Source organism: Lichenostomus cassidix, unplaced genomic scaffold (assembly GCF_008360975.1).
Source record: "Lichenostomus cassidix isolate B80296 unplaced genomic scaffold, HeHo_3.0 HiC_scaffold_40, whole genome shotgun sequence".
NCBI lineage: Eukaryota > Metazoa > Chordata > Aves > Passeriformes > Meliphagidae > Lichenostomus > Lichenostomus cassidix.
In genome coordinates, this window is record NW_028147459.1 from 2,234,615 (window position 1) to 2,262,240 (window position 27,626).

Here is a 27,626-nt window from a genome sequence, read left to right on the forward strand (position 1 = left end):
TCGCGCTTTACGTAACAACTTTCCCCGCCAACGAAACGCCTTCCCCACCCCCTCGAACCGGAACGCTCGTGAATTCACCTCGCTGGCCGGGTGAAGGGGGTGAGGTGGATGAAAAACGTGGAAAAAAATGACCCAAAAATGACCAAAAAATGACCCAAAAATGGGCTGAGGGAGGGGGAGGGGAATGGGGGAGGGGCTGTGGCACCAGTCGGACCAGTTTGGATCACCAGTAAACCCAGTTCCCCTCTGTCGTGGTGATGGTGAGGGAAATTCTAGGCCTGTGAGGGGATTTGAGGTGGAAAATGGGAATTTTATGGCTCTGGGGTGTTTTGGGGAAAAAAAAAGGAATTTTGGGATAAATGAGGGGGAGAGTGAGAGGTTGGGGGTCAACTGTTTGTGTTTTAGGGTGAAAAGAGCCAATTTGGGGGCTAAAAATTGGGGTAAATTCACGTGGGGACAACAGGCCCAAAAAAGGGGTTTTTTGAGGGAAAATTTTGGGAAAAATAGGAGATTTTGGGGCTGAAAATTGGGGTGACATCCTTGAGGGGAAGGACAAACCCGAAAGGGGATTTTTGGGGTGAAATTCTGTGATTTATGGGGTAAGAAGTGGGGTGATGTCTGGGAGAGGTAAAAAAAGGGGAAAATAGGCCCAAAAATGGGGTTTTGGGGTGAAAAATTGGAATTTTGGGGCTCTGGGGTGTTTTTTGGGGGAAAAAAAGGCATTTTGGGGTAAATGAGGGGGAAAATGAGAGGATGAGGGTCAACTGTTTCTGTTTTGGGGTGAAAAAAGGGCTAAAAATTGGGGTAAATTCGTGTGGGAACAACAAGGGCAACATGCCCAAAAAATGGGTTTTTTGGAGGGAAAATTTTGGGAAAAATAGGAGATTTTGGGGCTGAAAATTGGGATGACATCCTTAAGGGGAAGGGCAAACCCTAAAGGGGATTTTTGGGGTGAAATTCTGTGATTTGGGGGTTAAAAAGTGGGGTAATGTCACGGGAGAGGTAAAAAAGGGGAAATAGGTCCAAAAATGGGGTTTTGGGGTGAAAAAAAGGCAATTTTGGGGCCAAAAAGTGGCGTCACATTCAGGGGGTGGAATAGGGTGGGGGCAGGCCTCAAAAATAGGGATTTTTGGGGTGAAATTAGGGGATTTGGGGCTAAAAATTGGGGTGACCTCATGCAGAGGGAGGAAAAGACCCAAAAAAAGGGAATTTTTCGGGGAAAAAAAGGGATTTAGGACAGAAAATTGGGGTCACCTCAAAGGGCACAAAAAAGGGAGTTTTGGGGTGAAATGAGGTGATTTTGGGGCACTGGAAAGGGGGAATGAGCCACAAAAATAGGGGATTTTTGGGGTAAAATTGGGAGATTTTGGGGGGCAAAATGGGGATTCGACCTGGGCAGAGGAAAAAGGAGGATTTGGGGTGAAAATGAGGTGATTTGGGGTCAGAATGAGGTGATTTTGGGGTTAAAAATTGGGTTCCCAAAGTGAGAAAGGTCAGGCACCCTAAAAAGGGGATTTTGGGGGTGAATTGAGGTGGAAAATTGGGGAGCAAAAAAAGGGATTTGTGGAATTTCAAGGCAAAATAAGGCAATTTTGGGGTTGTAAATAGGGGTCACACCACGGGAGGGAGTCTGACCCCCCAAAAACTGTGATTTTGGGGTGAAAAAAGGTGATTTTGGGGCGAAATGAGGTCATTTGGGGATAGAAATTGGTGGGGGAGGCGAAACAAGGGGGTTTTGGGGCGAAACGAAGAGATTCGGGGGTTGAAAATCATGGGATTTTTTGGGATTTTGGGGGGATTTTTGGGGATTTTGGGGGTCCCGGCCCCCTCCTCACTCTGCCCCCGGGGGGAGGGGGCTGCCCCCCCCTCGGAGGGTGGGTTTTGGGGGGGGCAGCTCCCCCCATTTTCGGGGAGTGGGGCGGGAGCCGCGCAGGGTGGAGACCCAGGAGGAGGTGGCCTGAGGGGGGAAAGGGGGGGGTGAGGTTTTGGGGACACCCAGGAACCCCAAAAGTTATCCTAGAGCCCCAAATGTTCCCCCCAGACCCCCAAAAGTTCCCCCCAGACCCACAAAAAAGGGTGCAGGAATCCCTCAGGTCCCCAAAAGATCCTCCAGACCCCCAAAAGTTCCCCCCAGACCCCCAAAAATGAGTTCAGGAATCCCCCAGACCCCCCAAAAGTTCCCCCCAGACCCACAAAAAAGGGTGCAGGAATCCCTCAGATCCCCAAAAGATCCTCCAGAGCCCCAAAAGTTCCCCCAGACCCCCAAAAGATCCCCCAGACCCCCAAAATGAATGCAGGAATCCCCAGATCCCCCAAAAGTTATCTTAGAGCCCCAAAAGTTCCCCCCAGACCCCAAAAGGGTGCAGGAATCCCAGATCCCCCCAAAAGTTATCCCCAGAGCCCCAAAAGTTCCCCCAGACCCACAAAAGATCCCCCAGACCCACAAAGATCCCCCCAGATGCCCAAAAATGAATGCAGGAATCCCCCAGACCCCCAAAAGTTCCCCCAGACCCACAAAAAGGGTGCAGGAATCCCCCAGACCCCAAAAAGATCCCCTAGACCCCCAAAAGTTCCCCCCAGACCCCCAAAATGAGTTCAGGAATCCCCAGACCCCCAAAAGTTATCCTAGAGCCCCAGAAGATCCCCCAGATGCCAAAAATGAATGCAGGAATCCCCAGCACCCCAAAAGTTACCCCTGACCCCAAAATGAATGCAGGAATCCTGACCCCCAAAAAGATCCCCTAGACACCAAAAAGTTCCCCCAGACCCCAAAAATGAGTTCAGAATCCCCAGAGCCCCCAAAAGTTATCTTAGAGCCCCAAAAGTTCCTCCCAGATGCCCAAAAAAGGGTGCAGGAATCCCCCAGATCCCAAAAGATCCTCCAGACCCCAAAAATGAGTTCAGGCACCCCCAGACCCCCAAAAGTTCCCCCAGACCCCAAAAAGTTCCCCCCAGACACCCAAAAAGGAGTTCAGGAAGCCCCAGACCCCAAAAAAGTTCCCTAAAGCCCCAGAAGATCCCCCAAAAAATGAATGCAGGAATCCCTCAGACCCCAAAAAGTCCCCCAGACCCCCAAAAGATTGAGTTCAGATCCCCTCAAGCCATCCCAGACCCCAAAAAGATCCCCCAGACCCCCAAAAATCCCCAGACTCCCAAGAGACCCCCAGACCCCAAAAAGGAGCACAGGAATCCCCAGACCCCTAAAAGATCCCCCAGACCCCCAAAAAGTGTTCCCAGACCCCAAAATTGAGAGCAGGAATCCCCCAGACCCCAAAAAGATTGAGTTCAGGTCCCCCAAGCCATCCCAGACCCCAAAAGTTCCCCCCAGACCCCCCCAAAAGATCCCCCAGATCACCAAAAATGGGGTTCAGCCTCCCAGACCCCCAAAAAGGATCACAGGAATCCCCCCAGTCCCCCAAAAAAATGCCCCAGCCCCCCAAAATCAGGGTGCAGTCCCCCAAAATCCCCACCTGGGCCCGCGCCGTGTCCTGGACCCACTCATCCACCAGCCTGTGCAGGTCGTCGGTGAAAAGCCCCTTTTTTGGGGGGGCAGGGGGGGTCGGGGGGCTCGGGGAGGGGGCTGAGGCCTCTGTGGGGAGAGGGAGGGGATTTTGGGGAGGGGAAGTGTCCCCAAATCCCACCCTGCGCCCCCAAAAGCTGCTCTTTGCACCTCAAAATCCCCATTTTGCACCCCAAAATCCCCATTTTGTAACCCAAAATCCCCTCGTTTCCCCCAAAAATCCCCTCTTTGACCCCAAAATCCTCTCTTTGCAACTCAAAATTCCCATTTCCCCCCAAAAATCCCCATTTTGTGACCCAAAATCCCCTCATTTCCCCCAAAAATCCCCTCTTTCCATCTCAAAATCCTCTCTTTGTACCCCAAAATCCTCTCTTTGCACCCCAAAAATCCCCATTTTTTTCCCCTAAAATCCCCATTTACACCCCAACATCCACATTTTTCCCCCAAACCCCCATTTTCCCCAAAAATCTCTTTCCCCCAAAAATCCCCATTTTTCCCCAAACCCCCATTTTTCCAGCCAAAATCCCCATTTTTCCCCAAAATCCCCATCTTATACCCCAAATCCCCTCTTTTGCACCCCAAAACCCCCATTTTCCACCCCAAAATCCCCATTTTTCCCCCAAAACCCCATATTCCTCCCCCAAAATCCCCATTTATACCCCAAAATCCCCTTACCCCCCAAAACCCCTATTTTTCCCCCAAATCCCCATTTTCCAGCCCCAAATCCCCATTTTTTCCCCATTTTCACTCCAAAATCCCCATTTTCTGTCCCCAAATCCCCATTTTTTTCCCCATTTTCACCCCAAAATCCCCATTTTCTGTCCCCAAATCCCCATTTTTTCCTCATTTTCACCCCAAAATCCCCATTTTTCCCCTCAAATCTCCCCCAAATCCCCATTTTCTGTCCCCAAAACCCCATTTTTTCCCCATTTTTCTCCCTCAAATCCCCATTTTTCACCCCCAAATCCCCATTTTTCACCCCAAAATCCCCAATTTTGTTTTTACCAATCTCCCCACAATCCCAATCCTCCCACCCCAAATCCCCATTTTCCATCCCCAAATCCCCATTTTTCTCCCCCAAACCCCATTTTTTCCCCATTTTCCATCTCCAAATCCCCATTTTTCCCACTTCCCCCAAAATCCCCATTTTCCATCCCAAAACCCCCATTGTCCATCCCAAAATCCCTTAGCTCCCCCAAACCCCCATATTCCTCCCCAAAACCCCTTTTTCCACCCCAAAATCCCCATTTTCCCCAAAACCCCTCATTTTTCCCGCCAAAAGCCCCATTTTCCACCCCAAAATCCCCATTTTGCCCCCAAAATCGCCATTTCTCCCCAAAATCCCCATTTTTACACCCTAAAATCCCCATTTTATACCCCAAATCCCTTGCCCCCCAAAACCCCCTCTGTCCACCCCAAAACCCCCATTTTCCTCAAAAATCCTCATTTTCCGCCCAAATTCCCCATTTCAAAATCCATGTACCATCCCAAACCCCCCATTTTCACCCCAAAATCCCCTCTTTACTCCCAAAATCCCCATTTCTGCCCCAAAATCCCCATTTTTCCCTCAAAACCCCCATTTTTCTCCCCAAAACCCCCATTTTTCCCCCCAAACCCCCATCTCTCCCCCCAAAAACCCCCATTTTTCCCGCCAAACCTGTCAGGGCCACGCCCCTGCCCCGCCCTCTCGCCCGAGCGCCCCGAGGTCTCCGCGGGGATCCGCCGAGGCCGCGCTGGGCGGGGGTCGCGCCGCCCCCTCCCCGCTCCGGGGGCTCTGCGCGGGACTCCTTGAGAGCTCGGAGCCTCCGGTGGAGATCGCGCAGCTCCCGGTCCTGCCGAGCCCGCAGCTCCACAACCTCCTGGATGTGCCTGGGGGTCATAAAAATCCTAAAAACCCTGAAAACCCTAAAATCCACCCTAAATCACCCCAAAATTCAACCTAAAATACCCCAAGATACCCTAAAACCACCCCAAAAATCCACCCCGAGAGCCGCCGGTGCAGCTCCCGGTCCTGCCGAGCTCGGAGTTCCACAACCTCCTGGATGTGCCTGGGGGTCACCAAAAACCCTAAAACCCTAAAATCCACCCTAAACCACCCCAAAATACCCCAAAACCGCCTCAAATCACCCCAAAATACCCGAAAACCACCCCAAAATCCATCCCGGGACCCCAAAAAGCCGCCGGTGCAGCTCCCGGTCCTGCCGAGCTCGGAGCTCCACAACCTCCTGGATGTGCCTGGGGGTCACCAAAAACCCTAAAACCCTAAAATCCACCCTAAACCACCCCAAAACCGCCTCAAATCACCCCAAAATACCCTAAAACCACCCCAAAATCCATCCCGGGAACCCCAAGAGCCGCCAGTTCAGCTCCCGGTCCTGCCGAGCCCGCAGCTCCAAAACCTCTTGGATGTGCCTGGGGACCCCAAAATTCCCCCAAACACCCCCAAAAAAATCCCCCAAAATTCCTTCAGGACCCCCCAAAAACCTCCTCAAACCCCTCCAGGACCCCCAAAACCACCCCAAAATCCCCCCGGGACCCCCAAGAGCAGCCGGTGCACCTCCTGCATGTGCCTGGGAGGGGTCGGGGATGCTCGCAAATTGCCCCAAAACCTCTTCAGGATCCCCCAAAACCCCTCCAGGACCCCTAAAATTCCCCCAAATTCCCTCAAACCTATCCAGGACCCCCAAAATTCCCTACATCCCTCCAGGACCCCCAAAATCCATCCCGGGACCCCCAAGAGCCGCTGGTTCAGCTCCCGGTCCTGCTGCTCCCGTAGCTCCAAAGCCTTCTAGATGTGCCTGGGAGGTCCTAAAATCCCCCCAAAAACTCCCCAAAATCCCTTCAGGACCCCCCAAAAACCCTCCAAATTCACTCAGACTCCTCCTGGACCCCCCAAAAACCTCCTCAAACCCCTCCAGGACCCCCCAAAGTCCCCCCCGGGACCCCCAAGAACCGCCGGTGCAGCTCCAGCATTTCCCGGACTCTGCCCGATGCACCCCAAAATTTCCCAAAACCCCTCCAGGACACCCCTAAAACCCCCTGAAACTCCCCCAAATCCCCTTCCTAACCCCTAGGACCCAATTCCCCTAAATCCTCCAGGACCCCCAAAACCCCCCGGACCCCAAGAGCCGCCGGTGCAGCCCCGCAGCTCCTGGATGTGCCTGGAAAGGGGTCGAGGGCGCCTCAAACCCCCCAAAACTCCCCAAAACCCTCCAGGACACCCCAAATTCCCCTCAAGCCCCTCCAGGACACCCCAAAATTCCTCCAAACCCCGCCAGGACCCCCCAAAATCCATCCCGGGACCCCCAAGAGCAGCCGGTGCACCTCCTGCATGTGCCTGGGAGGGGTCGGGGATGCTCGCAACTGCCCCAAAACCCTCAGGATCCCCCAAACCCCTCCAGGACCCCCTAAAATTCCCCCAAATTCCCTCAAACCTATCCAGGACCCCCCAAAATTCCCCGACATCCCTCCAGGACCCCCCAAAATCCATCCCGGGACCCCCAAGAGCCGCTGGTGCAGCTCCCGCAGCTCCTGGATGTGCCTGGGAAGGGTCGGGGGCGCCCCTAAAACCCCCCCAAAATCCCTCCAGGACCCCCCAAAACCCCTCCAGATCCCCTCAAACCTCTCTAGGACCCCACAAAATCCCCCAAATCCACCCCAAAATCTCCCCCGGGACCCTCGAAAGCTGCCGGAGCAGCTCCAGCATTTCCTAAACGTGCCCGAGGTGGCCCCAAAATTTCCCCAAACCCCTCCAGGACACCCCTAAAACCCCCTGAAAACCCCCAAAATCCCCTCAAATCCCCTTCCAACCCCTCCAAGACCCCCCAAAACTCCCCCAAATCCCCCCAAAACCCCCCGACTCACTTTTCCCGCAGCCTCCTCAGCTGCTCCCGCAGCGCCTCATCCTCGGGCTCCGAGTCGCCGTCGCTGCTCAGGGGGGTCTCGGGGGACCCCAGCGGGTGCAGGGGGGCTCCGGGGGGGTGCGGGGGTCCCCCGAGCCCCCCACTCTCGCTCCCCGAGCTGGGGGGATCCCCCCAATCCCCCTCGGGGTCGGGGGGCGGCTGGGGAGGGGAGAGAGGGGTGATTTTCCCCCCGAAAATTCCCCCAACACTGAAATTTTGGGGGGAAATTCCCCCCAAACCCCAAAATTTGGGGGGGAATTTGGGGTGCCGGGTGGCAGTTTGTGGGGTCTCTGGGGCAGTTTGCGGGTCCTTGGGGCAATTCTGGGGTCCCTGGGGCAGTTTGGGGGTCCTTGGGGTAGTTCTGGGGTCTCTTGGGATCGTTTGGGGTTCCCTGGGGCAGATTTAGGGTCCCTTGGGGCAGTTTGGGGGTCCTTGGGGTAGTTTTAGGGTCCCTGGGGCAGTTCTGGGGTCTCTTGAGATAGTTTGGGGTCATCCCTGGGGCACTTTTAGGGTCTCATGAGACAAATTTGGGGTCCCTGGGAGTCCTAGGGGTGGTTTGGGGGTCCCTGGGGCAGTTTGGGGTTCCTTGGGGTAATTTGGAGTTTCTTGGGATAGTTTGGGGTCCCTTGGGGCAATTTTAGGGGCAGATTTGGGGTCCCTGTGAATTTCTGGGAGTCCCAGGGGAAGTTTTAGGGTCCCTGGAGCACTTTTGGGGTCTCTTGAGATAGTTTGGGGTCATCCCTGGGGCACTTTTAGGGTCTCAGGGGACGAATTTGGGGTCCCTGGGAGTCCTAGGGGTGGTTTTGAGGTTCCTTGGGGTAGTTTGGGGTTTCTTGGGACAGTTTGGGGTCATCTCTGGGGCAGTTTTAGGGTCCCTCGGGGCAGTTTTAGGGGCAGATTTGGGGTCCCTGTGAATTTTTGGGAGTCCTAAGGGAACTTTGGGGTCCCTTGGGGCAGTTTGGGGTCATCTCTGGGGCAGTTTTAGGGTCCCTGGGACAGTTTTAGGGTCCCTCGGGCAGATTTGGGGTCCCCGTGAATTTCTGGGATCTCTAGGGGTGGTTTGGGGGTCTTTGGGGTAGTTTTAGGGGCAGATTTGGGGTCCCTTGGGGCAATTTTAGGGGCAGATTTAGGGTCCCTGTGAATTTCTGAGAGTCCCAGGGGAACTTTGGGGTCCCTTGGGGCAGTTTGGGGTCATCTCTGGGGCACTTTTAGGGTCTCAGGGGGACAAATTTGGGGTCTCTGTGGATTTCTGGGAGCCCTGAGGGTGGTTTGGGGTCCCTTGGGGCAGTTTTAGGGGCAAATTTGGGGTCCCTGTAGGTTTTTGGGAATCCCCGAGCAGTTTTTGGGGTCCCTGTAGATTTTTGGGGGTCCCAGAGCAGTTTTTGAGGTCCCTGTAGAATTTTTAGGGTCCCTGGGCAGTTTTTGGGGTCCCAGGGCAGTTTTTGGGGTCCCTGTAGAATTTTTGGGGTCCCAGGGCAGTTTTTGGGGTCCATCGGCAGTTTTTGGGGTCCCAGGGCAGTTTTTGGGGTCCCTGTAGGTTTTTGGGAATCCCCGGGCAGTTTTTGGGGTCCCCGGGCAGTTTTTGGGGTCCCAGGGCAGTTTTTGGGGTCCCCGGGCAGTTTTTGGGGTCCCTGTAGGTTTTTGGGGTCCCTGGGCAGTTTTTGGGGTCCCCGGGCAGTTTTTGGGGTCACCACCCACCTGGCAGTGCCCTCGCCTTGGGAGGTCCCCGAGTTCCTCTGGATCCTCTGCGGGACAGGAGGGGTTAATGGGATCTTGGGGGGCACTTATGGGGTTTAGGGGTAGTTGGGGTCATTTATGGGGTTTAGGGGTAGTTGGGGTCATTTATGGGGTTTAGGGTTACATAGGGGACACATATGGGGTTTAAGGATACACAGGGGCACTTATGGGGTTCAGGGGGCACTTATGGGGTTTAGGTGTACATAGGGAACACATATGGGGTTTAGGGGTACTTGGGGGCACTTATGGGGTTTAGGGTTACATAGGGGACACATATAGGGTTTAGGGGGTCCATATGGGATTTAGGGTCACACAGTGGGTACTTATGGGGTTTAGGGGTACATGGGGGCACATATAGGGTTGAGGGGGTACATATGGGGTTTAGGGTTACACAGCAGCACTTATGGGGTTTAGGGTTACACAGGGGGCACATATAGGGTTTAGGGTTACACCTGGGGCACTTATGGGGTTTAGGGTTACATAGGGGCACATATAGGGTTTAGGTACACACGGTGGGCACTTATAGGATTTAGGTGTACATAGGGAACACTTATGGGGTTTAGGGGTACATATGGGGTTTAGGGTCACACAGTGGGTATTTATGGGGTTTAGGGTTACATAGGGACACATATGGGGTTTAAGGGTACATGGTGGGCACTTACAGGATTTGGGTGTACGTAGGGAACACAGATGGGGTTCAGGGTCACAGATGGGGTTTAGGGTCACATCTGGGGTTTAGGGATCACAGATGGGGTTTGGGGATCACAGATGGGGTTTAGGGTCACATCTGGGGTTTAGGGTTACACAGGGGGCATATATGGGGTTTAGGGGGCAATATGGGCTTTAGGGGCACATATGGGGTTTAGGGATCACAGATGGGGTTTAGGGTCACAACGGGGTCTAGGGTTACACAGGGGCACAGATGGGGTTTAGGGGGCAATATGGGGTTTAGGGGTCACATATGGGGTTTAGGGTCACATCTGGGGTTTAGGGGTCACATCTGGGGTTCAGGGTTACACAGGGGCACAAATGGGGTTTAGGGACACATCTGGGGTTTAGGGGTCACAGATGGGGTTCAGGGTTACACAGGGGTCACATCAGGGGTTCAGGGTGACCCCGGGGTCTCCCGTACCTGTGTGGGGTCGCAGGCGGCGCGTCCAGCTCCGGAAGCGTCGCCCCCAAGCCTTGCGGGGACTGCGCAGGCGAGGGCAGAGAGCCAGCGGGAACGAGGAGCCAGCGGGAGAGGGGCGGCCGGGGGGCTGCGGGAACGGGGTGGGAAATGGGAACATGGGGTTGGGATTGGGGAAATGGGATTGGGGTCGGGGAAATGGGGTTGGGATGGGGAAATGGGATTGGGAAAATGGGGTTGGGGTTGGGAAAATGGGATTGGGGTGGGAAAATGGGAAAATGGGATTGGGGTTGGGGAAATGGGATTGGGATTGGAAAATGGGGTTGGGAGGGGGGAAATGGGATTGGGAAAGGGATTGGGAAAGTGGGAAAATGGGGATGGAATTGGGAACAGGAAAATGGGATTGGGGATGGGGATGGGATTGGGGACGGGAACGGGAAAATGGGATTGTGGTTGGAAATGGAGACGGGAAAATGGCGTTGGGATGGGGAAATGGGATTGGGATGGGGAAATGGGATAGGGGTTGGGAAAATGGGATTGGGAAAATGGGATTGGGGTTGGGAAAATGGGGTTGGGGGTGAGGTGGGAAAATGGGATTGGGAATGAGATTGGGAAAATGGGAAAATGGGGATGGGATTGGGAACAGGAAAATGGGATTGGGAATGGGGATGGGATGGGAAAATGGGAATGGGGGAATTGGAATGGGATTGGGAAAATGGGAATGGGAAAATGGGGATGGGATTGGGATTGGGGATGGGAAAACAGGAATGGGATTAGGATTAGGGATGAGGGAATGGGAATGGGACGGGATTGAGATGGGGATGGGGATGGGATTGGGAAAATGGGAATGGGATTGGGGATGAGAAAACAGAAATGGGATGGGGATGGGAACAGGAATAGGAATAGGATTGGGGATGGGAATGGGGTGGGAATGAGAGTTTGGGATCATCAAGGTTTTGGGGTTTTGGGGAACATCAGGGGCTTGAGGTTGGCAGTTTGGGGTCATCAGGCTCTCAGGATTTTGGGTTTGGGGACATCAGGGCTTTGGATTTAGGGTCATTGGGGTCTTGGGGTTTGGGGACACTGGGGACTCGGGGTTTGGGGGACAGTGACCGCTGGTCCCTGAGGGCCACTGAGGCCTTGGGGACCAGAGGTCACCTTGACTCTTGGGGTTGGGGACACTCACCTCGGGTCCTGCAGGTCCCTCTTGTCCCCAAGCACCTGTGACGAATGTCCCCAGTCCTTGGGGGTCACCTGGCTCCAGGGGTCCAGTGACAAATGTCCCCAGTCCTTGGGGGTCACCTGGCTCCGGGGCTCCGGTGACAACTGTCCCCAGTCCTTGGGGGTCACCTGGCTCTGGAGCTCCGGTGACAAATGTCCCCAGTCCTTGGGGGTCACCTGGCTCTGGGGCTCCGGTGACAACTGTTCCTGGCTCTGGGGACACGTCCAGCTCTGCCTCCCCATGTCCCTGCTGCCCCCAGGTGCCACCTGTCCCCTGTCCCTGGGGGACACCTGGCTCTGTGTCCCCAGGGAGGATGGACTCTGCTCCTCGGTGGCCATCGAGCTCCGGGGCTTTGGGGACAGTGACATCCAGGTGGCTCAGTCCCTCCTGCTCGCTGGGGACACTCCGTGCCGGACCTTGGGGACACCCCAGATCTTGGGGTTTGGGGTCAATCCTCTCCGGCCCTGCGGCTTCAGCCACCTCCTGGTGACCGGTGACAACTTGGGGGACACCAAGCTCCTCAGCTTTGGGGACAGTCACCCCCAAATTCCCCTGGGGGACATCGAGCTCCTGGCGTTTGGGGACACCCGTGTCCGGCTCGGTGTCCTTTGTCCCCTGGGATGTCCCCAAAGCTCTCCGGGCGGGCTGAGGTCCCCCGGGGCCTGCGGGGAGGGGACAGCCGGTGTCACAGAGGGGACAGGTGACACCGCGGGGGTGACAGGGGGTCAGTGTCACCCTGGGGACGCACCGGTGGCCTCGCGGTTGCGGATGGTCTGGTTGATGCAGAACCTCCAGCGTCCCACGGGTGACGATTGGGGACCTTCTGGGGGGGGAGGGGCGGGGCGGGGGGTCAGCGGGGTGGGGGAGGGGCGAGAGCAGCCCCCTCCCCTCCCCTCCCCCACCCTGATACTCACCACTCGCTGGTGGCTCTGGGGGTCCCACCTGGGGGCGACAGTTGGGGAGGGGTCAGCCGGGGGGGGAGGGGACAGCGAGGAGAGGGAGGGGACAGCGAGGAGGAGGAGGGGACAGTGGGGAAGGGGAGGGGACAGTGAGGAGGGGGAGGGGACAGCCAGGTGGGGGAGGGGACAGCGAGGAGGGGGAGGGGACAGCAAGGAGGGTCACCTGGGGGTCCGGGCTGGGGGTCCCCAGCAGCTCCCTGGCCTGAGCCACGATGGCTTTGAGCTCCTCGATGAACTTGTCACGCTCAGCCTCGAGCAAGAAATTGTCCTCAACCTGCAGGGGACATGGGTTGGGGAGGTGACATGCATTGGGGACATGGCGTTGGGATGGGGACAGGGACTGGGGACAGGGATTGGGGACGGGGATTGGGGACAGGGATGGGGAACAGGGACTGGGGACTGGGGAGGTGACATGCACTGGGGACAGGGATTGGGAAGGGGACAGGGACTAGGGAGGGGACATCAATAGGAGACACGGATTGGGAAGAGGGGACACAGATTGGAGAGGGGACATAGATGGCAGACATGGGTTAGGGAGGGGACATCAATGGGGGACATGGATTGGGGAGGGGGACAGGGATTGGTGACATGGACTGGGGAGGGGACGTGGATTGGGGACATGAATTGGGGAGAGGGGACACAGCCCTGGGGAGGGGACACAGCCTGGACAGGGGACACGGACTGGGGACATGAATTGGGCGAAGGGATACAGACAGGGGACATGGGTTGGAGAGGAGGACATGGGTTGGGGACATAGATTGAGGAGGGGACACGGATGGGGGACACGGATTGGGGATAACATGGCCTGGGGAGAGGGGACACAGCCCGGACAAGGGTCCCAGCTTGTCACTCGGGTGTCACCATATAGCAGGCGATGTCCTCAGGAGCGTCCCCATCGGCGTCGAACTTGAAGGTGACCATCTTGCTGTCATGAGTCTCCAGCTGGCACTCCACCGTGTTGTCCCCCGGCGATGACACCTGGCGGGGGTGTGACACACGGTGACCGTGCCGGGATGTCCCCAGCCGTGTCCCCCCAGGACCCCCCGAGCCCTGACCTGCAGCACGGTGAGCTGGAAGCGCGCAGGGCGCTGGCAGGAGGCGCGGCGCTGCCTGCCACGGGGCACCTCGGGGACATCGGGGACACGCAGCAGGGACGAGCCATCGGCGGCCACCGAGGGCTCCTCGGGGCCAGGGAGCAGCGGGGGGTGTGGCTTTGGGGACGGTGGTGGCATCTCCGGGGCTGGTGGCATCCCCATGGCTGTTGGCATCACGGATGGAGGTGGCATTTCTGGGGCTGGTGACATCCCCATGGCTGGTGGCATCACGGATGGAGGTGGCATCTCCAGGGCTGGTGGCATCATGGATGAAGTTGGCATCCCTTGGGCTGGTGGCATCATGGATGGAGGTGGCACCTCTGGGGCTGGTGACATTCCCAGGGCTGGTGGCATTGCTGGGACTGGCAGCATTGGGGATGGTGGTGGCATCTCTGCAGCTGGTGGCACCCCCGGGGCTGGTGGCATCCCCATGGCTGGTGGCATCATGGATGGTGGTGGCATCTCTGGAGGTTGTGACATCCCCAGGGCTGGTGGCATTGTGGGTGGAGCTTGGGTTGGTGGCACTCCTGGGGCTGGTGGCATCACAGATGGAGGTGGCATCCCTTGGGCTGGTGACATCCCCACGGCTGGTGACATCCCCATGGCTGGTGGCACAATGGACAGTGGTGGCATCCCCAGAGCTGGTGACATCCCCACAGCTGGTGACATCCCCGGAGCTGGTGACATCCCTGGCACCAGCTGTGGCTGCATGGTGGCCACTGGCTGTGACACCATCCCTGGGGCTGGTGGCATCCCTGGGGCTGGTGACATCCCAGCTGGTGGTGGCATTCCCAGCCCTGGTGGCAGCTGCACGATGGGGACCAACTGCGGTGACATCCCAGCCGGGGGTGGCACTCCTGGCCCAGGTGGCATCCCCTGGGCTGGTGTCACCCCCAGAGCTGGTGTCACCCCTGGCACTGGTGGCATTCCAGCTGGAGGTGGCATCCCTTGGGCTGGTGTCACTCCTTGGGCTGGTGACATCCCAGTTGAAGGTGACATTCCAGTCAGAGCTGTCACCCCTGGGGCTGGTGACATTCCAGTCGGAGGTGGCATTCCTTGGGCTGGTGTCACCCCTGGGGCTGGTGACATCCCAGTTGAAGGTGACATTCCAGTCGGAGGTGGCATCCCTTGGGCTGGTGTCACCCCCGGAGCTGGCAATGTCACCCCCGGCCCAGGTGCCCCAGGTGCCACCTGCAGCTGTGACCCCCCTGCCACAGCCCCCCCGCCACAGCCGCAGGTGACAATGACCCCAGTGTCCCCCTCGGGTGGCTCCGCGGTGGCTCCGTCCTCCGCCGTCCCCTCGGTGCCCTGGGGGGACACAGCACAGTGCCAGGGGGTGGCCCCAGGACCCCCCGGGACCCCCCAGGGTGACAGGACTTACCGGAGGTGGCACTGGGGGTGGCACGGTGTCCCCTGGTGACCCCCAGAGCTGCGGCTCGGTGACACCGGTGACACCGGTGACACCACAGGGAGCGAGGACATCTGGGGGAGCTCCGAGCTCCTGGGGACACTCGGCTGTGGGGAGGGACAGGGGTGTCACTGCTGGGGGCAGCTTGGGGGGCTGGGGGCAGTTCTGGGGTCTCACCGGGGGAGCTTGGGGGGCAGTTTGGGGGGCTGGAGGCAGTTTGGGGATCTCACAGGGGCAGTTTTGGGGGCTGGGGGCAGTTTTGGGGGGCAGTTTGGGGGCAGTTTGATGGGCTGGGGGCAGTTTTGGGGGCTGGAGGCAGTTTGGGGATCTCACAGGGGCAGTTTTGGGGGCAGTTTGATGGGCTGGGGGCAGTTTTGGGGGCAATTTTGGGGTTGGGGCAGTTTGGGGGCAATTTTGGGGGCTGGGGGCAGTTTGGGGGCAGTTTTGAGGTGCTGGGGGCAGTTTGGGGGCAATTTTGGGGGCTGGGGGCAGTTTGGGGAGCTGGAGGTAGTTTGATGGGCTGGGGGCAGTTTGAGGGGCTGGGGGCAGTTTTGGGGGGCAGTTTGAGGGGCAGTTTGGGGGGCAGTTTGAGGGGCTGGGGGCAGTTTGGGGATCTCACAGGGGCAGTTTGGGGTGCAGTTCAGATGACCTGGGGGCACTTTGGGGGTCTCACTGGGGCTGGGGGGCAGTTTGGGGGTCATTTTTGGGGGGCTGGGGGCAGTTCTGATGACCCAGGGGCAGTTCTGAGGGGTCGGAGGTCCCTTTTGAAGGTCCAGGGGCAGTTTTGATGACCCATGGTCAGCTCTGATGACCAAGGTCACTTCTGGTCACCCAAGGTCACTTCTGATGACCAAGGTCACTTCCAATGACCCAAGGTCACTTCTGATGACCACAATCACTTCTGAGGACAGAAGGTCAGTTTTGATGCCCCAAGGTCACTTCTGATGACCCAAGGTCAGCTCTGATGCCCCAAGGTCACTTGTCACTTCTGATACCCCAAGGTCACTCCTGATGCCCCACAGCCACTTCAGAGGACACAAGGTCACTCCTGATGCCCACGGTGACTCCTGATGCCCCACGGTCACTCCTGGTCACCCAAGGTCACTTCTGGTCACCCAAGGTCACTCCCGATGCCCCAAGGTCACTCCTGATGACCACCTCTGATGCCCACGGTCACTCCTGATGCCCCACGGACATTCCTGATGCCCAAGGTCACTTTTGGTGACCCAAGGCCACTCCTGATGCCCCAAGGTCACTTCAGAGGACACAAGGTCACTTTTGGTGACCCAAGGTCACTCCTGATGCCCCACGGTCACTTCTAGTGCCCCAAGGTCACTTCAGAGGACACAAGGCGACTCCTGATGCCCCAAGGTCACTCCTGATGCCCCAAGGTCACTTCTGGCCAACCAAGGTCACTTCTGATGACCAGCTCTGATGCCCATGGTCACTCCTGATGCCCCACAGTCACTCCACGGTCACTCCTGATGCCCACGGTCAGTTCTGGTCACCCAAGGTCACTCCTGATGCCCCAAGGTCACTTTTGGTGACCCCAGGTCCCTCCCGAAGCCCACGGTCCCTCCCGGCTCTCACCAGCCCCGTGCCGCGGTCGCTCCTGCAGCAGCTGCTGCCGGACGTGCTGATCCACCTCGGTGTCCTCGCTCTCCCCCCTGCCCTCCGCCTGCTTCCTCTCCCTCGTCTTCCTCACCAGCGCCAGCCTGTCCCGGATGGACTTGGCCACCGCCTTGGAGTCGCTCTCGTGGAAAAACCCCGACTTCACCTGCCGGGGGGCAAAAACGGGGTGTGCTGGGGGGTTTGGGGGTGGGTTGGTGGCTTTGGGAGAGGTTCGAGGATGAATTTTTGGGGTGTGGTGGTTTTGGGAGAGGTTTGAGGATGAATTTTGGGGGTTTTTGGCTTTAGAAGAGGTTCAAGGATGGATTTTGGGGAATTATTGGTTTTGGGAGAGGTTCGAGGTTAGGTTGAGGGATGAATTTTGGGGGTTGTGGGCTTTGGAAGAGGTTCAAGGATGAATTTTTGGGGTGTGGTGGCTTTTGGAGAGGTTTGAGGATGAATTTTGGGGGTTTTTGGCTTTAGAAGAGGTTCAAGGATGAATTTTTGGGGTGTGGTGGCTTTTGGAGAGGTTTGAGGATGAATTTTGGGGGTTTTTGGCTTTAGAAGAGGTTCAAGGATGGATTTTTGGGGTTGGTAGCTTTGGGAGAGGATCAGGGAGAGGTTTGAGGACAAATTTTGGGGATTGTTGGTTTTGGGAGAGGTTCAAGGATGAATTTTGGGGGTCATTGGTTTTGGGAGAGGATCAGGGAGAGGTTTGAGGATGAATTTTGAGGTGTGGTTGGCTTTGAAGAAGGCTCAAGGATGAATTTTGGAGGTCATTGGTTTTGGGAGAGGTTCAAGGTGAGGTTGAGGGATGAATTTTGGGGAGATTGTTGGCTTTGGAAGACGATTAAGGATGAATTTTGGGGCGTCACTGGTTTTGGAAGAGGTTCAAGGATGAATTTTGGGGTGTTGTGGCTTTGGGAAAGTTTCAAGGTGAGGTTGAGGGATGAATTTTGGGTGTGGCTGGCTTTAGGAGAGGTTCAAGGATGAATTTTGGGGGGTTGTTGGCTTTGGAAGAGGATTAAGGATGAATTTTGGGGGGTTGTTGGCTTTGGAAGAGGATTAAGGATGAATTTTGGGGCATCATTGGTTTTGGGAAAGGATCAGGCTGAGGTTGAGGTTCAGGGTGAGGCTCAGGGATGAATTTTGGGGAATTATTGGTTTGGGAAGAAATTCAACCAGAATTTAAAGGTCAATTCTTGGATTCATGGGTGAATTTTTGGGAATTATTCACTTGGGAAGAAATTCAACGGGAATTTCAAGGGCAACTCTTGGATTCATGGGTGAATTTTGGGGAATTATTCACTTGGGAAGAAATTCAACAGGAATTTCAAGGGCAGCTCTTGGATTCCTGTGTGAATTTTGGGGAATTATTCACTTGGGAAGAAATTCAACAGGAATTTCAAGGGCAGCTCTTGGATTCCTGTGTGAATTTTGGGGATCACTCACTCTGGGGATGTTCACAATGAGCTCAAGCAGCAATTTTGGATTTTCACCAACTTTCAGCAGAACCACCCCAAACCCAATCCAACCCCGCTGGCTTTCCGCGTCCCCAGAGCGCCTCACCATCTCATAGGCCACCTCCTCGGGGACATCAGCCTCCAGGTTGAAGCTGAACTCGATGGCCTCGTTGTCCTTGTGTTTCCCCTTCAGCTTTTTGGGATCTTCCACCCAAAGCCTCAGCGCCAGCGCCGCGTCCAGCCCGCCGTCGTCCTCGGCCAGCTCCACGCGCAGCCCCGTGTCCTCGGCGAAGAAGGCGTGGTCCAGCAGGTCCCGGATGGACAGCCTGGCCGGACAGGAGGTGTGGTCAGCCCTGGGTGTCCCCTGGGGGTGCCACGGGGGTGACAGTGTCACCGTGTCCCACCTCTCGGCTTTGTTCTGCCGGATGCAGCCCTCGATGATCTCCTTGACCTCGGGGTCGGTGACTTTGTGGAAGCTGGCGGGTTTGATGCCCTGGTGGGGAGGAGGAGGTGGTGGTGGGGAGGTTTGGGATTAAAAAGAGGTCCCAGAAATAGCCCCAGAAAAAAATCCCCCCCAAAATTCCCCCCAGAAAACTGCCCCAAGAAACCGCCCGGGAGAAAAATGAATCGCAAAAAACTGCTCCAGAAAATCGGCTCAAAACCACCCCAAAAAAATCCCCAAAAAAACTGCCACAAAAAACCACCCCAGAAAATCAGCTCTAAAAAATCCCCCCCAAAAAATCCCAAAAAACTGCCCCAAGAAACCGGCCGGGAGAAAAATAAATCGCAAAAAACCGCTCCAGAAAATTGGCTCAAAAAACCACCCCAAAAAAATCCCCAAAAAAATTGCCCCAGAAAACCACCCCAGAAAACCAGCTCCAAAAAACACCCCAAAAAAATCCCAAAAAAACTGCCCCAAAAAGCCACTCCAGAAAATTGGCTCAAAAAACCACCCCAAATACCACCCCAAAAAAAGCCCAAAAAACCGCCCTAAATAACACCTCAAAAAAGCGCCCCAAACAAACACCTCAAAAAAAATGCCCCAAAAATCATCCCCAAAAAAATCCCAAAAAACACCCCAAAAAAGCATCTCAAAAAAGCACCCCGAATACAACCCCAAAAAACCACCCAAAAAAGCACCCCAAGAAAACACACAAAAAACCCACCCCAAATACCACCCCCAAAAAAAATCCCAAAAAGCCGCCCTAAATAATACCTAAAAAAACCACCCCAAAAAAACACCTCAAAAACTGCCCCAAAAAAACCCCAAAAACGACCCCAAAACACCCCAAAGGGGGCTCTCAGCGACACCCACGCTGGTGACTTTGCGGTAGATCTGCACCGTGTTCTGGCCCCAAAAATGACCCCAAAAAACCCCAAAAATGACCCCAAAAAGCCCCAAAAATGACCCCAAAAAACCCCAGCTGGGGCTCTCAGCGACACCCACGCAGGTGACTTTGCGGTAGATCTGTGCTGCGTTCTGGCCCCAAAAAACCACGCAAATACCACCCCAAATAAAACCCCAAAAAACCCCAAACAGGGGTCTCGGGTGACACCTACGCTGGTGACTTTGCGGTAGATCTGCGCCGCGTTCTGGCCCCAAAAAACCACCTCAAAAACCACCCCAAAAAACCCCAAAAACGACCCCAAAAACAACCCCAAAAAACCCCAAGAACGACCCCAAAAAAACCCCAACCGGGGCTCTCAGTGACACTCACGCTGGTGACTTTGCGGTAGATCTGCGCCGCGTTCTGGCCCCAAAAATCACCCCAAAAATGACCCCAAAAAACCCCAGAAATGACCCCAAAAAGCCCCAGAAATGACCCCAAAAAACCCCAAAAACCACCCCAAATACCATCCCAAATAAAACCCCAAACGGCTCTCAGTGATACCCACAGTGGTGACTTTGCGGTAGATCTGCACCACATTCTGGCCCCAAAAAACCACGCCAAAAACCCCAAAAACGACCCCAAAAGACCCCAACCGGGGCTCTCAGCGACACCCACCCTGGTGACTTTGCGGTAGATCTGCGCCGCATTCTGGCCCCAAAAAAACACCCCAAAAACGACCCCAAAAACCAAAAAAATTACTCCAAAAAACCCCAAACAGGGGTCTCGGGTGACACCTACGCTGGTGACTTTGCGGTAGATCTGCGCCGCGTTCTGGCCCCAAAAAACCACCTCAAAAACCACCCCAAAAAACCCCAAAAACGACCCCAAAAAACCCCAAGAACGACCCCAAAAAACCCCAAAAATGACCCCAAAAAAACCCAAAAACCCCAAACGGCTCTCAGTGACACCCACGCTGGTGACTTTGCGGTAGATCTGTGCTGCGTTCTGGCCCCAAAAATGACCCCAAAAAACCCCAAAAACGACCCCAAAAACCCCCAAAAAACCCAAAAACGACCCCAAAAAACCCCAAAAACCACCCCAAAAAACCCCAAACAGGGCTCTCAGGGATACCCACGCTGGTGACTTTGCGGTAGATCTGCGCCGCGTTCTGGCACTCCGAGTAGGGATACTCAGACGTTCCCATCTCCAACATGCACATCCCGAAGGCGTAAACGTCCACCGACTCGTCGTAGCGCTCCTCGTACATCTCGGGCGCCATGAACTCGGGGGTCCCTGCGGGTCAGGGGGTGTCAGGGGTGGCGTTTGGGACATTTTTTGGGTCCCCAGGGTGGTCCTGGGGGTCAAGGGTGGCATTTGGGACACTTTTTTGGGTCCCCAGGGTGGTCCTGGGGGTCAGGGGTGGCATTTGGGACACTTTTTTGGGTCCCCAGGGTGGTCCTGGGGGTCAAGGGTGGCATTTGGGACACTTTTTTGGGTCCCCAGGGTGGTCCTGGGGGTCCCTGCGGGGTCGGGGGGCAGTCAGGGGTGGCATTTGGGACACATTTTTGGTCCCCAGGGTCGTCCTGGGGGTCAGGGGTGGCATTTGGGACACTCATTTGGTCCCTAGGGTGGTCCTGGGGGTCTCTGCGGGGTCAGGGGACTGTCAGGGATGGCGTTTGGGACACTTTTTGGGTATCCAGGGTGGTCCTGGGGGTCAGGGGTGGTGTTTGGGACATTTTTTGGGTCCCCAGGGTGGTCCTGGGGGTCAGGGGTGGCGTTTGGGACATTTTTTGGTCCCTAGGGTGGTTCTGGGGGTCAGGGGTGACGTTTGGGACACTCTTTTGGTCCCTAGGGTGATCCTGGGGGTCTCTGCAGGGTCAGGGGGCCATCAGGGGTGGCGTTTGGGACACTTTTTGGGTATCCAGGGTGGTCCTGGGGATTAGGGGTGGCATTGGGGACACTTTTTTGGGTCCCCAGGTGGTCCTGGGGGTCAGGGGTGGTGTTGGGGACACTCTTTTGGTCCCTAGGGTGATCCTGGGGGTCCCTGGGGGATCCTGGGGGTCCTGGGGGGTGGTCAGGGGTGGTGTTTGGGACACTTTTTGGGTCCTCAGGGTGGTCCTGGGAGTCAAGGGTGGCATTTGGGACACTTTTTTTGGTCCCCAGGGTGGTCCTGGGGGTCAGGGGTGGCGTTTGGGGCAATTTTTTGGTCCCCAGGGTGGTCCTGGGGGTCTCTGCAGGATCGGGGGGCTGTCAGGGGTGGTGTCTGGGACACTTTTCTGGTCCTCAGGGTGGTCCTGAGGGTCAGGGGTGGCATTTGGGACACTTTTTTGGTCCCCAGGGTGGTCCTGGGGGTCCCTGCGGGATTGGGGAGCTGTCAGGGGTAGTGTTCAGGACACTTTTTTTGGTCCCCAGGGTGGTCCTGGGGGTCAGGGGTGGCATTTGGGAACACTTTTTGGGTCCCCAGGATGGTCCTGGGGGTCAGGGGTGGCGTTTGGGGCACTTTTTGGGTCCGCAGGGTGGTCCTGAGGGTCAGGGGTGGTGTTTGGGACACATTTTTGGTCCCCAGGATGATCCACAGCGCTCACCGATGACGCTCTTGGCGAAGGACGTGCGCATGAGGGTGGCCAAACCCAAATCGCCGATCTTCACCGAGCCGGTGGGGCCGGTGATGAAAATATTGTCGCACTTGAGGTCGCGGTGGATGATGGGAGGAGTTCGGGTGTGGAGGAACTGCAGCCCCTTGAGGATCTGGCGGCACCAACTCCGCAGCACCTTGGGCTTCATCACCTTGAACCTCTTGAGATACCTGCGGGGCGGCATCAGCCACGGGCGGACCCCCAGCCCGGCCCCCCGCGCCCCCCACTCACGTTTTGAGGGTTCCCGAGGTCATGAGCTCGGTGACGAGGACGATGCACTTCTTGCCGCGGAGGGAGGACTCCCAGGAGTCGTAGAAACGGACGATGTTGGGGTGCTGCAACCCCTTGAGCATCTCGGCTTCCTCCTTGAAGCGCTGCTGCTCGGCCTTGGTCAGCTTGCGGTCCTGGCGGTGCAAATATGGCCCAAAGTGTAGGGTCAGGGTTGGCTCCGAACTCCAGGGTTGGTGTTGTCATTGTCATCGTTATCATCATCATCATCATCACGACAATCATCATTATCATCCCCCAACTCCAAGATCATCATCATCTTCTTCCCCAAACTCCAGAGTCACCATCATTATCATTGTTATCATCATCATCATCACCACGATCACCATCATCATCATCATCATCACTCCCCAAATCCAGTATCATCATCATCAGCATTGTTATCATCATCATCATCATCCCCAAACTCCAGAATCATCATCATCATCATCGTCATCGTCACCACGATCATCATCATCATCCCCCAACTCCAAGATCATCATCAGCATCTTCCCCAAACTCCAGAGTCACCATCATTATCATTGTCATCATCATCATCATCATCATCACCACGATCACCATCATCATCATCATCACTCCCCAATTCCAGTATCATCATCAGCAGCATTGTTATCATCATCATTGTCACTGTCACCACAATCATCATCATCATCCCCCAACCTCAATATCATCATCATCACTCCTCAACTCCAGTGTCATCATCATCAGCATCGTTATTGTCATCATCATCATTGTTGTCGTCATTACCACAATCATCATCATCATTCCCCAACCCCAGTATCATCATCATTATTATCCCCCAACTCCAGTGTCATCATCATCACCATCATCATCATCTCCCAACCTCAGCATCATCTTCATCCCCCAATCGCAGTATCATCATCATCACTCCCCAACTCCAGTATCAGCAGCAGCAGCATCATTATCATCATCATCCCCAAACTCCAGAATCATCATTGTCATTGTCACCATGATCATCACCATCATCCCCCAACCTCAATATCATCATCATCATCATCACTATGCCCCAACTCCAGTGTCTTCATCATCATCATCATCATCATCATTCTCATTGTTACCATAATCATCATCATGACCTCCGAACTCCAGTATCATCATCATCATTACTATCCCCAAGCTCCAGAGTCATCATCATCATTATCAACATCGTCATCATTGTCACCACAACCATCATCATCATCACCCCAGTTTCATCATCATCATCACTATCCCCCAACTCCAGTGTCATCATCATCATTACTATCCCCAAACTCCAGAGTCATCATCATCATTATTAACATCATCATCGTCATTGTCACTGCAATCATCATCATCCCCCAACGCCATTTTCATCATCATCACTATCCCCCAACCCCAGTGTCATTGTCATCGTTATCATCATCATCATCATAACTACCACCGTCATCATCATCCCCCAATTCCAGTATCATCATCATTATGATCATCGTCACCCCCAATTCCAGTATCATCATCATTATGATCATCGTCACCCCCAATTCCAGTATCATTATCATCATTCTCCAACTCCACTATCATCATCATCATCATCCTCAAACCTCAGTGTCATTGCCAGCATCATCATTATCGTCATTCTCCAACTCCAGTATCATCATCATCGTCATCCCCCAACCCCAGTATCATCATCATCGTCATCCCCCAACCCCAGTATCATCATCATCGTCATCCCCCAACCCCAGTATCATCATCATCGTCATCCCCCAACCCCAGTATCATCATCATCGTCATCCCCCAACCCCAGTATCATCATCATCGTCATCCCCCAACCCCAGTATCATCATCATCGTCATCCCCAACCCCAGTATCATCATCATCGTCATCCCCCAACCCCAGTATCATCATCATCGTCATCCCCCAACCCCAGTATCATCATCATCGTCATCCCCCAACCCCAGTATCATCATCATCGTCATCCCCCAACCCCAGTATCATCATCATCGTCATCCCCCAACCCCAGTATCATCATCATCGTCATCCCCCAACCCCAGTATCATCATCATCATCATCATCCCCCAACCCCAGTATCATCATCATCATCATCATCCCCCAATTCCAGTATCATCATCATCATCATTGTCCCCAAACCCCAGGATCATTGTCATGATCATTATCAACACTGTCATCATCATCTTCATCACCAAACTCCAAGACTGTCATTGTGATTTTTTTCTTCATCATCATCATCATCATCCCTAAACCCACACTCAACGTCATCATCATTGTGATCATCATCATCATCAGTTCCAATATCACTTCAAACATCACCATCACCATCATCATCTCCAAATTCTAGTCATTGTCACCACCTTTGTCATCATCATCATCATCATCCCCAAACCCCACACTCAACGTCATCATCATTGCAATCATCATCATCATCAGTTCCAATATCCCTTCAAACATCACCATCATCATCATCTCCAAATTCTAGTCATTGTCACCTTTATCATCATCATCATCATCATCCCCCAACTGTGGGGTTCACGGTGATTTTGGGGTCTGTTTGAGGGGCCAATCAGGGGGTTGGTGATGAATTTTGGGGTGTCCCAATCTTTGGGAAGGGTTCAAGGTGACCTCAAAGGTTCATGGGTGGATTTTGGGGTTCATCACCATCAGAAGAGCCTCGAGGTGAGTTTGAGGAGCCAATCATGGCTTTGGAATTATTTGGAGTTTGAGGGACCAATCAGGAGGTTCAGGGTGAATTTGGGGTCTCATTGACTTCAGACTTCTTCAACACCAATTTGAGGAACCAATCAGGGGATTCACAGCAAATTTGGGGTCTCATCGACTTCAGAATTCTTCAACACCACTTTGAGGGGATGACTTTTGCGACATCTCCACCTTCAGAAGATCCTCCACCACCCCCAAAAACCCAACCCACCTTCCACCACACCCCAAAAACCCCAATTTCCCCTCCAACCCACCACTCCCCGACCCCCCAAACCCCCTCCCCGAACCCCGGGCTCACCTGCAGCTCACACCAAGCCACCTCCACCCAGGTGTCGGTGTCGAAACCCTTGAACACCGTCTTGAACGCTCCGCGCCCCAGCTCGATGTCGAACTTGAGGAAACGCCCGCCGGGCGAGGTGGCCACGGCCTTCATCTCCGCCTCCTCCTCGCCCTCCTCGCCCCCCCCGAGCCGGGGGTCGCCCCTCGGGCTGGGCTCGCTGCGCTCCCCCCGCTCCTCCTCCTCCTCCAGCACCTCCACGCTTTTTCGGAAGAAGCGTTTGGGGGGCGCGGGGGGGGAAGGGGGGGGTTTGGGGTCCCCAAGATCGGCGGCCATGGTTGTCCCCAAGCCCCCCACCCCCCCGTTAAAATTTGGGGTGGTGACCTCCGCCCCCCGCCGCCGCCCCCTCCCCAGACAGAGAGGCTCGGCTGCCCCTACGGATGGTGGGGAGGGGGAAGTTTGGGGGGTCCGGAGAGGTTTTGGGGGGGGGTCACCTCGCTTTTAGGGGTGTCGCCCCCCCTCGGGTGTCACCGGCGGTGGCCGCGTCACCCCCTCCCCGCTGGGGGACACCTGCGGGACGGACAAAGCAGCTTCGGTGGGGCCGGGGGCTGATAATCGGGCTGGGGGGGGTTAATTAATCAGGGCGGCGGGGTTAATTGGGGGGGTCCCCGAAATCTGGGGGGGGTTGAAGCATCCCCCCGGCCCCCCCCCCCGCACACCGGCTGCTCTTCCTGCGGAGGAAGGACTTCCGGGGGCAGCCCCCCCTCCCCAAAGGATGCTACAGGTACGCCCGCCCCCTATGGATGCTGTAGGTGCTCCTAAGGATCCTACAGGTGCCCCCCAGGATGCTATGGGTGCCCCCCAGGATCCTATAGGTGCCCCCAGGATCCTATAGGTGCCCCCCAGGATCCTATAGGGTGCCCCCAGGACGCCCCAGGTACCTCCTCACCCCCCCGCCCCGCAGTGGGGTCTATAGGCGCGCAGCCCCTATGGATGCTATAGGCGCGGCTGTGAGCAGTGCCCCCCCCGTACCGCTATAGCTCATCCCCTATAGCCCCCCGCAGGTCCCGTGTGCCCCGATAGCCCCCCTGCCCCTGCCCGCCATGTCCTGCCCCCCTATAGCCCTGGGGTGCCACCCTGAGCCCCCCATGGATCCACTATAACCCCCTATAGCCTCCATGGAGCCCCCTATAGCCCCTATAGGTACTGTGCCCCCCTGTACCCCATAGAGTCCCCAGACCCTAAAAACACTGTACCCCTTCTATGCCCCCCCGTGTCCCCATATACCCCCTGTGACCCCATATCTCACCTGTGCCCCCATATATCCCATACCCACCTGTAACCCCATACTCCCCAGCCACCTGTGCCCCCATATCTCACCTGTGCCCCTATCGCACCTGTACCCCATATCTCCCATAGCCCCCTTGGTCCCCATATCCCCCCTGTGACCCCAAATTTCCCATAGCCATCTGTGCCCCTACATCTCCCCTGTGACCCCATAACTCCCACAAGCACCTGTGCACCCATAACCCCCCTGTGACCCCAAATTTCCCACAGCCACCTGCGCCCCCATATCCCACCTGTACCCTCATATCCTACCTGTACCCTCATATTCTACCTGTGCCCCCATATCCCACCTGTGACCCCATACCTCCATAGCCTTCTTTGTCCCTTTATCCCCCTTGTGACCCCATATATCCCATAGCCACCTGTGCACTCATATCTCACCTGTGGCCTCAAATTTCCCATAGCCACCTGTGCCCCCATATATACCTCCTGTACTCTAATATCCTACCTGTACCCTCATATCCCACCTGTGCCCCCATATCCCACCTGTGGCCCATAACTCCCATAGCCTCTTTTGTCCCCATATCTCACCTGTGACCCATATATCCCATAGCCACCTGTGCCTCCTTATCCCCCCTGTACCCTCATATTCCACCTGTGCCCCCCTATCCCCCATAGCCCTCTTGGCCCCCATATGCCCCCTGTGCCCTCCTTTCCCCCACAGCCACCTGTGCCCCCATATCCCGCCTGTGACCCCATAACTCCCACAGCCACCTGTGACCCCATATCCCACCTGTGCCTCCATATCCTACCTGTACCCTCATATCCCGCCTGTGCCCCCATATCCCACCTGTGACCCCATACCCCCATAGCCCTCTTTGTCCCCCTATCCCCCCTGTGACCTCATATATCCCACAGCCACCTGTGCCCCACATCCCCCACAGCCACCTTTGCCTCCATGACCCACCTGTGCCCCCATATCTCCCCTGTGACCCCATAACTCCCACATCCCCCTCTGTCCCCAGCTCTGTCCCCGCTCTGTGCATCCCCACACCG

At 55.8% G+C, this 27,626-nt stretch overlaps 2 protein-coding genes across 6 annotated transcripts in view; both read right to left on the reverse strand.

Annotated features, from left to right (window-relative positions):
* PHF8 (PHD finger protein 8) overlaps positions 1-20,114 on the reverse strand; it is a 60,059-nt gene extending 39,945 nt beyond the window's left edge. The window contains exon 1 of the mRNA XM_085046326.1: positions 20,092-20,114. The gene's annotated coding sequence lies outside the window, so the exon portion shown is untranslated. The remainder of the gene's footprint in view (positions 1-20,091) is intronic.
* Positions 1,761-26,099, reverse strand: WNK3 (WNK lysine deficient protein kinase 3). 5 transcript variants are annotated; one of them, XM_085046296.1, is made up of 21 exons: positions 25,305-26,097; positions 22,241-22,413; positions 21,959-22,179; positions 20,509-20,666; positions 18,447-18,535; positions 18,149-18,368; positions 16,562-16,748; positions 14,945-15,078; positions 13,882-14,871; positions 13,525-13,809; positions 13,331-13,447; positions 12,633-12,743; positions 12,425-12,452; positions 12,259-12,333; positions 11,475-12,172; positions 10,292-10,418; positions 9,121-9,167; positions 7,385-7,581; positions 5,178-5,389; positions 3,471-3,589; positions 1,761-1,957 (listed from the first exon to the last, which is right to left on the reverse strand). In XM_085046296.1, exons 1-21 carry the CDS (start codon positions 25,617-25,619, stop codon positions 1,832-1,834), a joined length of 4,629 nt encoding a protein of 1,542 aa, XP_084902422.1. In that variant the 5' UTR covers positions 25,620-26,097; the 3' UTR covers positions 1,761-1,831. The 5 variants fall into 5 exon arrangements, with proteins under 5 accessions (XP_084902422.1, XP_084902421.1, XP_084902420.1 ...); XM_085046295.1 differs by having other exon boundaries at positions 11,475-11,542; positions 11,591-12,172; positions 13,525-14,871; XM_085046294.1 differs by having other exon boundaries at positions 12,259-12,330; positions 13,525-14,871; positions 25,305-26,098.
* Positions 26,100-27,626: the final 1,527 nt, after the last annotated feature.

Coding starts and splice junctions, on each gene's coding strand:
- WNK3 (XM_085046293.1), bottom strand. CDS start 25,619: ATGGCCGCCGATCTTGGGGACCCCAAACCCCCCCCTTCCCCCCCCGCG. Junction 18,369..18,446: donor CGGCAGAACAAAGCCGAGAG/GTGGGACACGGT, acceptor CTGTCCGGCCAG/GCTGTCCATCCGGGACCTGC. Junction 7,582..9,120: donor CAAGGCGAGGGCACTGCCAG/GTGGGTGGTGAC, acceptor TCCCCTCCCCAG/CCGCCCCCCGACCCCGAGGG.